This window comes from Lissotriton helveticus, chromosome 11 (genome assembly GCF_964261635.1).
Source record: "Lissotriton helveticus chromosome 11, aLisHel1.1, whole genome shotgun sequence".
NCBI classification, from domain to species: Eukaryota; Metazoa; Chordata; class Amphibia; order Caudata; family Salamandridae; genus Lissotriton; species Lissotriton helveticus.
Window position 1 is genome coordinate 1,041,486,286 of NC_136072.1, and position 11,577 is coordinate 1,041,497,862.

Genomic DNA, 11,577 nt, shown 5'->3' on the forward strand with positions numbered 1-11,577 from the left:
AGAACGGGACCGGCGGCGTTGGGTGGCCGGCGAATCCCTTTCTTCTGATGGCCCCCCTTCCTGCCCGGGGTGCTTTGTTGCCGGTCAGCGGGACTTTGTTTGCCTTACTGCCGCCCCGGCGGAGATTTACAGCCGCGCTGCCTTGTCGGACTCTCAAAATGGCGACCGACCCCGAGTGTCTTGACCGGGCCTGGGCGAGCGCTGGGGGCCCGCCGCATGGCCCGGGTGCCGGATACTGTGAATGTTTTCCTACACTTAAGGAGTTACTGGACACCCTGCTCTCCTGGCGGCTCTGTGTGACCGCGCCTATCCTAGCTTCGGAGATGGTTCCTCACGGCGGGCCTCCTGGGCCCCCACGGCCAGATGTGATTGTGCCGCCGCGGGGTGCGGCTGGAATTATCCTGGCGGAATTGGCCCCGGCTCCGACCGCGTCTGCTGCTGTACGGAACTTGATGGCGCCTCCTCCTCCTGCGCTACCTTCTTTTTCTCGGGCCCGGGAGCTGGATTTTACTTGGCCTGGCCTTCATGACTCTCCCGCTTCCTTTCGGTCGCTGCTGCCCGGCGATGTCTCCTGTGCTGGCCCAGATGGGTCGGTTCTCCTGGACATATCCTTGGACTTGTGCCTGCATCGGTTGCTACACTTCGTGACTTTCCTGGATCGTCCGTGTTCCACTTTACGTGCCTTTTCCGGACTGCCGTTGGATCTTCCTGCTGTCTGTCTCCTGTTCTTCGTAACCTGGTCCTCGCTGGATCGGACCGTTTCCACTTTGGACAAACAAGGACAGGGCTGATGTATATTGGCATCTGTGTGCGGTAGTCTTGCACTGGTTTGGACGGTCAACCTGTCCCGGTATGGTTCTGTGTGATTGACTGGTGCCCCTGGACTTTAACCCGATGTTCTTTGGCTTCCCGGGGACCTGGCTCCTCGACTCAGGCGGGTGGCTGGGTGCGTTTACTCCTGTCTCCCGGCCCTCCCCCGTGTATGTCTGTGTGTGTTTCCCATCCCTCGTTTCCTTCTCTTCCCTTCCCATTTTTGTCTTTGTTTCCGACTTAACTTTGCTCCGCTATATTTCGGGTTCTAATTAGGGCGACAGGCACGCTGCGGGGGGGTAGGCCGTAGCCTTCTGCAGGGGTGCAGGGTGGGCTTTAGGGGCGGGTTGGGGGGGTCTGTCCGTATTGGGGGGTCTTTTTCCTCCCTTATTTCCTCTTTTTCTGTTCTATGGCTCTTGTGTGTTCACTTTTTCCGGGACTCCGTCTCCTCCTGTATCCCCCTGGGGAGTTTCTGTGACTTTCGTATTCCGGTATGTATCTGATTGTAGCTCGCTGGGTAATTCGGTATCGATTTTTGCTATGTCGCTTGCCGGACTCTATTATCCTGCTTTCACTCCTGGGGGTGCGTGGTTTGGTGGGAGTCCCTTCTTTCGTTCCCTTTTTCCCTCTCCCCTTTTTCCTCCTTTATGGGGGTCCTTTTATTTTGTTGGGATGCGTATCGTATTGTCTTTTGTTATGTGGGCCTTTTTGATCATGTCTCCTCAATTTGGGTGGGGGCGGCGACGGGTAGGTGCGATTTGATTGATGCCATTGTCGTTTCTTTATATTCCGATTACGTTTATACTCTTTGATAGCTATGTTGGTATGGCCTCTTTTGTCATTCTGTGATCGTAAGATGGCGGCTTGCCGCGGCCCCTCCCTGGTTGTTTTTTGCACGGCCCATGATTCTTCTGTTTCCCCACCCCGCATTAGAAAATTAACCTTTTATTGTCCTGTTCTTGCTGATTGCTCGATGCTCTTATTGTTTCTCCTGTGCTCCTGGTGACATATCCTGTTGCAACTTTGTTTTTCATTTATTACGTTATCTACCATGTGGTGGCCAGCCCTCGTGGGTTGTAGGCCCGTATTTGTGAGCTTTCTTTGTACAATAAAGGTTTTCAAAAAAACAAAAAAAAAAAAAAAAAAAAAGAATAGAGGGGTAATCTAGTCTACAATATTAGTCTACAATATTATTATAATTTTTATTTTTTGGTTTTTATATTCATGAATTTCAGCTTGTTTGTGTAAAGATTTATATGACCTGTGAAATTATTTTTTTTTCTTGTTCACAATGATGCATATCTGCTAAATGAAATGTATATTTGGAATGAAATAATTGATAGCAATCAAGTGGAACTGTATTTTCTGGTGATGAACAATAAAAAAAAAAAAAGGTTACACTTAGTAACATGTGCTTTGTTTTTGTTTTAGTGGTGGACCTGCTTTGTGAAGAGACAGTTCATGAACAAGTCTCTCTCCGCACCCGGACAATGAACAGATACAACTGCAGTGAGAGGGAAAAAACTCATGTGGATTTCTGCATCAAGTTGTAGAAAGTTTTTGTCGTACTTTTATATAACGTGATGAGAACCCATTGTGGTCATTTGGAACGGTATTCATGATAAACAAAAATATATGGTCATTCAAGTGCTTCTGCAAGCAGTGTTAAGCTGGCGCTTAATAAAAGTAAATATATTTCTAATGTTTTTATATACGTGTTTCATTCCGTCTGTTTCTCAGCTCTATTTCTCAAAAGAATGTATCTAACAAGAAAGACCCTTTTAGTTACTTGAGTACCTGGAGTACGCATTAACAAGATGGCGTTGCACATTGAAAATTAATTTTGTACATGTCCTAGAATGTTGCACCATGACCAGGTATAATAAATTCAGAATTTGGTACATAATCAATTGATTAGTCTTTTTAATTTTTGATTTGGGGATGGAAGAATTTACCCTACCCTACCCTACCCTACCCTCAACCCCTATCCCTCCTAACATAAACCACATTACTTGCCATGGCTACCTGAATAAGGTTGGCTAGGGCCTATTTTCGTACGAGTCGGTTAAAACATGTTTAGAAAAATAATTGTATGCTAAAAATATCATTATTTCTTATGACCATCAACACTGTTGTGTGGTACATATCCCAGAATTAAATAAACTGTTATTTATAATTAAATTATGATGGATTTGATCCGTATCTGGCAGTTTACAAACCTATGAAACATTACGAACCTTGAGTAAAACGGCTCTGCAGTTCCCTACAACACCCCTTATAAACATTAGGGTTCCAATAATAAACCTGCCGAGAAAAGGCACAGCGCTGCCACCTCACAACAGCAAACATGAACCAGATAAAGAGATTTAGTTACCTTTAAAAGGGGGTAGCATGCGACAAAGCCAAATTATCATTTAAATGTGGGTGAAATTCGCTTGTTGAACAGTCCATGGGGTTGTTGAACAGATTGCAGAAAAGAGAAAATGTATGTGTGTGCTTTTTAAAGTCCTTTGATTTTAAAAAGAAAACAACATTTGTAATGGCTGTGTAAGCGATGAAAAGGTGGCAACCCAAAGAAAGTATGGTTGGAAGAGTAAAAGTACTGCATTGTGTATATTTGGCAACAAATCAACTTCACAAAGCCATGTTTGGTGACAAATGTAGTGTATAAATATTGAAAAAGTATATTAAATACATCACAAGGTCCGGTATCTAATACTGGGTCAAGATTATAAAAAATTATTGCAGAACTGCACAAAAGCCTCCTATAATTAAAAAAGAAATGGAATTGGAAGTTTGTGGAATGTATTTTTTAAAACGCCAGTTAGCAGTAAAAAAGAAAAATTCATGATTTTTGCCTCACCAGACTTTTATTTATATTTTTGCCTCGACCCGAAGCTGAATGCAGGAACAGAGGAGTTTGGAAAGCTTCAGAAAAACTAAGAAGGAAATGGTAGCGGGTGAGAAAGTCTGAGGAGAACGATATGATTGGAAAGGGGGCAAACAAAAACATCGGAAAACATGAGGAACCAAATCTGAGGGCAAGAATCGAAGATGGAAGAACCGAAGGCTCACAAGGAGGGGACGAGTTGTGGAGGAAAAGTAGGGGCTAGAAGTGAACAGATGATGAGGGGTAGGGGTGAGTTTGAGTGGGATCCCTCCAACTCTTATAGCATCATTATGGCAGCAGAGGGATGATGAAAGGTCCATAAGGGAGCATCCGGCAGCAACGTAAAAAATATAGTTAAGAGGAAGAGGTGAGAAAGAGGTATATAATCCTAATTTCTTTTTTAACAGGAGTAATAATTTTCAGGATGAAAGGAATTGACCACGTTGGAATTGTTGTTCTAGTTAATGCTGTGCTTTAAAAAAAATGAGGAAACTGTTTCTTCAATATGGTTTTCACAGTCTGTTGACTTAACTTTTTTCACCGATAATTTATTTGAACCAACTTTTATAAGGACGAAGAAGACCAGGTAGATGTTTAAGTCATAGTCCAGGGGAATAGTCATTAAGTCCCCCTACTAAGAACATGAAGTACAAATAATTTACAGAGATGGCTGTGTCTTAATACTGCATTCAGAAATAACCTCAGACATAGATATTGTTCTAAATATAGTTAACGATATTGCCTTATTTGGTTTAGATTTTCTATCTTTAACTCCAAGGATATTTAGGACAGTTTACATCTTTCAGAGGATATTCTGACCAGGGAATTGTACTACACCTCAGAGATTAGTCATTTTGAAAGAGGGCTTGCTTGCTAAGGAAATAAATTTAGACAGGAAGTAAATAAGTGGTATATTCAGATGTCTGGAGAGAAATGGTGCGCTTATATTGGTGCTGCCACGTAAACTAGTTAGGAAAATTGACTTTTCTCCTAACTTCATGCTGGTGATTGGCCAAGTTAGACGAATTCCAGGTGAAGACATACTCTTGGTATACTGCTTTTCCAAGGTCCATTCAAAATAAGCTAGAGCGGTTGACAGGCTGCATTCCAGGACGGTTAAGCTTGATGCTACGGTGTGTCTTTATATTTTTCCTTTTGCCAAAACCGATCATGGTTCAGGAGATTTGCTACAGAAAAAATTTGTGTTGAGTAGTTATTGCCCCAGGAAAGGTTTCCATGAACCTGGTATGAAGTGGAGACCAGGAAGCATATATCCCAATGAACCGATGGCAGAATGCAGACGGGAGTAGGCAGCTAAACTGCTATAACGAATAGGAGTTACCATGAGGCGTCCACCAATGATTGTAGTACCAAACAAATTAATGTTCAAGATATAATATCTTTACTGATAAAGGAGAATGAAGTACAATGAGAAGTTGCTATTGGATGTGAAGAGCTTATGTCCCCAAGTGTAGACTGTGAGGCATGCAAGTATCCATATTATTATTTTATTTAGCTCAAGAAGCATTTGATCAGTGGACAGCGTTAGTAATCTTGCTAGTTAGTGGTTGTCCTACTGTTTCTGGTTCGTTGAGAAGATTTTTGGGGTAGCTTAGTGAGGAATACCGGCATGCAAGTACATATGGTTTTGTACCAAAGTGCTTTGTTTTGGGAGGAGTGGTGTGGAGTTTCTATTTGTGCTAGAGAGCATTATAGAGTAAAGATATGCCATGGGTATAGTGTTGCCATAAATCTAGAGTAAAGGTAAGGTTCATGAAGATGGTGCAAGAGTGTTCTATGGGTGGCAAAAGGAATGTAGGCCATGAGGGAGAAAGACATTCTGGTATAATAGCATGATTTTTTTAAAAATATTTTTATTGCGAAAACATAGAAGGCACAGGACCACATAGCCGCACAGGCCAATCAAGGGAGGAAACAGCATGCAATGAGCAAGGTAAAACACAGCCATATAGGCCCGCATCCCGGAGGTTGGGCGGCGTAGGATCAGAGCATGCCTCAAAGAACATGACCATACATTAACAATATGTAAGCATCTTTACATCCGCAGAGTTGTATATATACATTCTCTCTCCTATGTCTTCCATGGAATCCCAGTTCCAACCCTTTGGACAGCTACAGTTTCAATAAAACAACGTTTTAACATAGAAAAAGGAACAAACCCCCCGTGCGTGGCATCAGAAATAAAGTACGTGAAGAAGTCAGGCTATCCATGTGAGGCCCGAAAGGTGCGGACATCACATCTAAAAGTAGACCTTCGGGAATCAAAGCAAATCACATCCATATACAATAGGGAACAAGTGTGTGCGTCTAGCAGGGCACTACCCAGGACCAGGGCCCCGAACCCCCTCCCCCTCCCCACCACCGTCTGAATCAGACCCCCCAGGGGTGAACAACTCGGCACTGGTGGCATCAGAATCATCCTTCGTCAACCGCTCTATACACATCAACCTCCAGGCAAGGAGGTCTTCCTGAAGTTTTCCATCACGGCGAGTGCGCTGCATATGCGTCTCCTCAGCGAGGGACCACTCTCTAGCATCCCGCAACCAAAGGGATATCTCGGGAGCCCTCTGCCCCATCCAAGTTATAGCTACACGCCGTCTTGCCAAGACCAGCAATAATTGCAAAAACTTATAGGACAGATTCCTCTTTTTAGGCTTGGGTACCAGGGCCAAGAGACAATAGAGCGGATCCAGAGTAATCCTAAATTTCGTAGCACGACCAACATGATCCACCACCTCTCCTCAAAAGGCACCGACCTGTGGGCACTCCCAAGCTAGGTGGAAGAATCCCGTTCTCTCCGCCCCACACCTAGGGCAGTTGTGCCTCCTATCTGCAGAAATGCGATTCAGAGAGAGCGGGGTCATATAGGTGCGGTGGACAAAATTAAAGTGTATCAACTTAAACCGTGCATTACATGAGACTTTTCGGGTCAGGAGCCCAATTCGCTTGCGCTGTCCCGGCTCCAGAGTCATCCCTAGATCCGCCGCCCAGGACGGTGCGGTCGGTGGGGTCGAATCCCGGCGCATGGCTGAGTACAGTAGCGAGACCAGTCTCCTACCCCTGCCACACGATAAAAGGATGTCGAGGGTGTGAGTCAGCGGAGGTGCCTCAGGGAACTGAGGCCACGTTGTTCTAGCGAGTTCCTGGAGCCCTCTGTAGTGCAGGTACTGCCCCTGCCTCAATGCGAAGGACTCCGTGGCGCGTTCAAAGGACACAAAGGAGTCATCTGGATAGAGGTCCGCCAAGGTCTCACATCCGCCGTTCCGGCTCTCCCGGTAGGACACATTCTCCTCCATCCGGAGCACCGGGGCCAGAATCCACACCGGCAGCTCCCTATGGAATGGGGCCCGCTTCAATACCTTCTCGACGAATCGCTGCCAAATTCCCGCTGTGTGACGTACCACATGGGGCAAGGCTTCATCCGCTCCCCTTCCCTGCATCAGAGCCTCTCTCAGAGTCTTCTCATTTGCTCTGCCCATTAGGAGTTGGAGTTCCCAGTTATCCTCATCAGCGAACCACCCCGCGGCTGGGAGGATCTGTGCCGCGTAATAGTAGAGGTCAAACCTCTGGGCCTCCAGCCCTCCCTCCTCCCAGGTTCGGACCACCGTACGCAGAGCAACTCTGCTATGCCCGCCCACCCAGAGCAGAGATGTGAGGAGTGAATCGAGCGTGCGAAATACTCGGGGAGGAAGCGGACACAGGGTATTCTGCAAAATATACAAGATCCTGGGGAGCATCACCATTTTGGCAATCGCCCCATAAGGGATAGAGGAAGTGTGTTCCAGAAGGACACAGACTGATGAAGAGTCCGGAGCACACGTTCGGCGTTGTGGGCCAGCAGTTGCTCGTCGGTCAGGGCCACCTGAATGCCGAGATAACGGAACGCCTCACGCTCCCACCTTAATCCCAGACACTGGGGATCCGCGCCCGGGTCGGTAGCGCAGCCCGCCAGCGGGAAAATCAAAGATTTACTAATGTTGATGCGCAATCCAGAGGCCGCACCAAAACGGTCCAGAATCCGCATCAAAGCGGGAAGCAATTCACTGGAGGACGTCAAATAGAATAAAGCATCGTCGGCATAGAGGGAGATCACGTTTACAGTATCGCCCACTTTAATGCCCCACTGCTCCAACTCGGCGCGAACAGAAACCGCCAGCGGTTCCATCGCTAAAGCAAACAGGAGCGGGGAGAGGGGGCACCCCTGACGAGTGCCGAACGGGCTGACCCAAGCCGAACTCTAGCTCGGGGTGCCCCATAGAGCACTCGGATCCAATTACAGAACACCTGCCCGAACCCCGTCCTCTGGAGCATCTCCAGTAGATACCCCCAGTGAACCGTGTCAAAAGCCTTAGCCAGATCGATTGACACCAGTACATGAGAACTCTCTCTACCACGCACCTCATGGAGGACATGATTTAGGCGCCGCAAGTTCATCGCCGTGTTACGGCCAGGAATAAACCCGCATTGGTCCGGGTGGATCAAGTGGGCCATATACGGGGCTAGGCGAGTGGCCAATAATTTAGTGAGGATCTTTGGGTCTGCATTGATCAGGGTGATAGGTCGGAACGCTGCGGGATCACAACCGCCCCCCCCCCCCCCGGTTTCAAAATCATGCAGACTTCTCCCTGGTCCATAGTAGGCGGAAGTGCGCCAGACTCCAGGGCTTCATTGTAAACCTGCAACAAGAGGGGGGCCAGGTCTTCCCCGAACGAGTGGTAAAACTCAGGTGGGAAACCGTCCCCGCCGGGGGTCTTAGCACGTGGCAGGGCGGCCAACGCAGCGCTGATCTCCCGGAGCGTCAACTTCGCATCTAGTTCCTCTGCCGCTTCCCTCGAGAGGGTCTGGAGATCCAAGTCCTGAAGATAGGGCCGATATGAAGCCTCCATGATCGAGGGGTCAGCTGCATATACGGTCTGCAGGTGGGATCGGAGGACTTCAAGAATAGCAGACCACATTACCACTTGGGGCCCGTAGGGCAACTATCCTCTCAGGTGCAAATTCCCGTCGAAGGATCCAGGCCAGCAGCCGGCCAGACCTGTCACCCTCGCGATGAAGGCGCTGTCTGTACTGGCCCAAAGTATATTTATCAAGGCGGGCAAGGATGTCATGCACAGACACCTGGGCCGCCTTCTCCGCCTCCTGATCCAAAGTATCGGGATCTGGTCGAGTCTGAGAGCGCTGGAGCACAGCCTCTGCGTCCCGTAAGTCAGAGAGTAGCTGTCTCCGGACCCCATACGTGAGGCCCATACAGGCTCCGCGCACCACCGCCTTCAGTGCCTCCCATCGGGTGGAGTAGGGTAAATCACCACTCCCCCAGTTCAAATCTATGTAATCTGATAGGGCAGTCGCCACATGGTCTCTTCCCACCGGGTCCTGGAGGATGTCCATCGGCATCCGCCAGGTGCGGGGACGGGCCGCCCGATCAGTCCACTGTGGCACGCATGTCACCGGGGCATGATCCGACAAATATCGAGCCTGATGTGTAACCGTCAAAGTAAGAGACTGAGCGAGATTGGCTGCAAGAACGCGGTCCAATCTACTATGGGTTCCGTGCATCGGGGTATAACAGGTATATAGCTTCTGAGTGGGATGGCAAGTACGCCACACATCCACAGCCCCCAAATCATGCATTACTTCTCGAAGGCGCGGCTTCGTGCCAGAACGAGGGGGATGTCGATCCATATCAGGGTCCAATACGCAATTGAAATCCCCAAACCAGAGGAAAGGAGCATCCAGGTCCGAAACAACGAGATCCTGAAGGCGGGAGAAAAAGTTCGGGTCATCTATATTCGGTGCATAGGAGTTCAGGAGCAAGAATTCCCTGTCATCTAGCCTAATCCGCACTAGCAGATACCTGCCCTCAACGTCTGCTTCAACATATTGGACAGCACAGGGGATTCCAGGTGCCACCCAGATAAGGACCCCCCCTGGCATATGTGGAGAAGGAGGAGTGGAACATCTGGCCTCTCCATTTCCTGGACAGCCGCTGAGCTCCCTCCTCATCCAAATGGGTCTCCTGAAGGCACGCAACAGAGACCCCATGGCGCTTAAGGAATGAAAGAACCCTGTGTCGCTTGGTGCAAGTACACAAACCGCGCACGTTCCAAGTAAAAAATGTAAAACCCATGGTCGATGATTGCGCCCAATCAGGCCATAGCAGACATACATCGCAACCTGCCACCTCCGGGCCCAAACACCAGCTAGACCGGAAGGAACAGCCCCCCCAGCCAAGCACATAAAAGCCTGAATCACTATACATTTAATGCCAATAACAGTTTCCGCACTCACCCCACCCTCCAAAAACCCTCAAACTCAGAACCCCTTCAGATCCACTCCCCCCACCCACGAGCGAAAGGACAGCAACAACCAAAATAGCTACCCCGCCCTTCCCCTGCCAGTGCCTGCCAGTGCCCCCCAGCTCCCCAAGGGACCCAGCTTTCCAGGACAGTCACTGGGCATGTCTGCCGGTAACAGTCTCTAGTTTGGACGGTCATTCGTCCGGGAAATGCGGAGCTCACACTTCGTACCTCTGTCCGATGGTATGCAAGTCCTCCACTCCACCCAGCCATCCAGGGACTCCTAGTACAAGTTAGGGACATCAGTGGGCCAGCAAGTATCCAGCGGGGGGGCCCCCCAGATCGGAGGGTATCAAAGCATGAACAAGACAGTACCTCAAGTTGGAGCGTACTCCAGCAGCGGCTCGGAGAGGCCAGTTTCCGGGACCACCGGGGCCGCAGGGTCCGTATCCGGCATAGTCTCCTGCAGGGTATCCGGGATCAAAACCTCGCCAGGGATGGACGCCCCGGGGGACTCCGGAGAGGCTCCCGTCGAGGACGATCCCATGTGGAGAGCACCATCCGCTCCTACTGTAACCCGGGGCTCGGTGGAACCCCGAGATCCAGATCGGCGCCTTCCTCTGCCCCGGCGTCGTCGCTGGGGACGGGTCCCCCACGACTCACGGGGTCCGCCGCGTTCACCAGGGGGTAGGTCGTCTCCCCTTATCTCCAGCCATTCCCATACCTCCGCCGGGGATTCAAAAAAGTGCGCACGGCCTTGTGAGAGTACCTTGAGCTTGGCCGGGTACAAGAGCATGTATTGGAGTTTCATTTCCCGGAGTTTTTGCTTGACTCCCGTGTAGGACTTCCGCTGCTCCTGCACCAGTTGGGTATAATCAGGATAGATGGACACTCGGCTGTTCTCTATTGTGAGGGATTCTGCTTCCCTTGCGGCCTTCAGGATACAATCACGATCCTTATAGTTCAGGATCTTCGCGATTAGGGCTCTAGGGGGTGCACCCGGTTGCGGAGGGGAGACAAGAGCCCTATGCGCCCGCTCGATGATGAAGACGCTGGATAGACCGGTCGGACACAGCTGGTCACGTATCCAGGTCTCCAGGAAGTGCTCAGCATTTCCCGCCTCCAGACGTTCCGGTACCCCCAGGACCCTGATGTTGCTCCGACGGGCCCTACCTTCCGCGTCCTCAGCTCTCCTCTCCAGCGCCCGCGTAGTGGCCGTTAGGTGTGCGACCGACTTCTGCAAGGAAACCACCTCTTCCTGCAATTGAGTGATATTACCCTCAGCGTCCGAGACTTTGTCCGCCACTTTGCGAAGATCCGTGCGAAGCAAATTGACATCTATTGATACAGTCTCTATCTGCCTCTCTAAAGCAGAATGGGATCCCTGTATAGCCTTCAGGATCTCCGCCCGGGACGTCTCTGCTGGACCATCTCCACCGTCCTCCGGGCCCGTTTGCCTTGTGATCCTCTGTGAGGGCAGGCGCGGCGTAGTATATTGTACAATGGTGTTAGGCTGGGAGGGCTTCGAGGACCTATCCTTGCGAGTCGCCATCAGGAAGG

The 11,577-nt window shown here is 49.6% G+C and overlaps 1 protein-coding gene across 1 annotated transcript in view; it reads left to right on the forward strand.

Moving 5' to 3' along the window:
• ARPC3 (actin related protein 2/3 complex subunit 3) overlaps window positions 1-2,512 on the forward strand; it is a 46,493-nt gene extending 43,981 nt beyond the window's left edge. The window contains exon 7 of the mRNA XM_078667492.1: window positions 2,242-2,512. Coding sequence (XP_078523618.1) covers window positions 2,242-2,304 — 63 coding nt within the window. The 3' untranslated portion in view covers window positions 2,305-2,512. The remainder of the gene's footprint in view (window positions 1-2,241) is intronic.
• The last annotated feature ends 9,065 nt before the right edge of the window (window positions 2,513-11,577 follow it).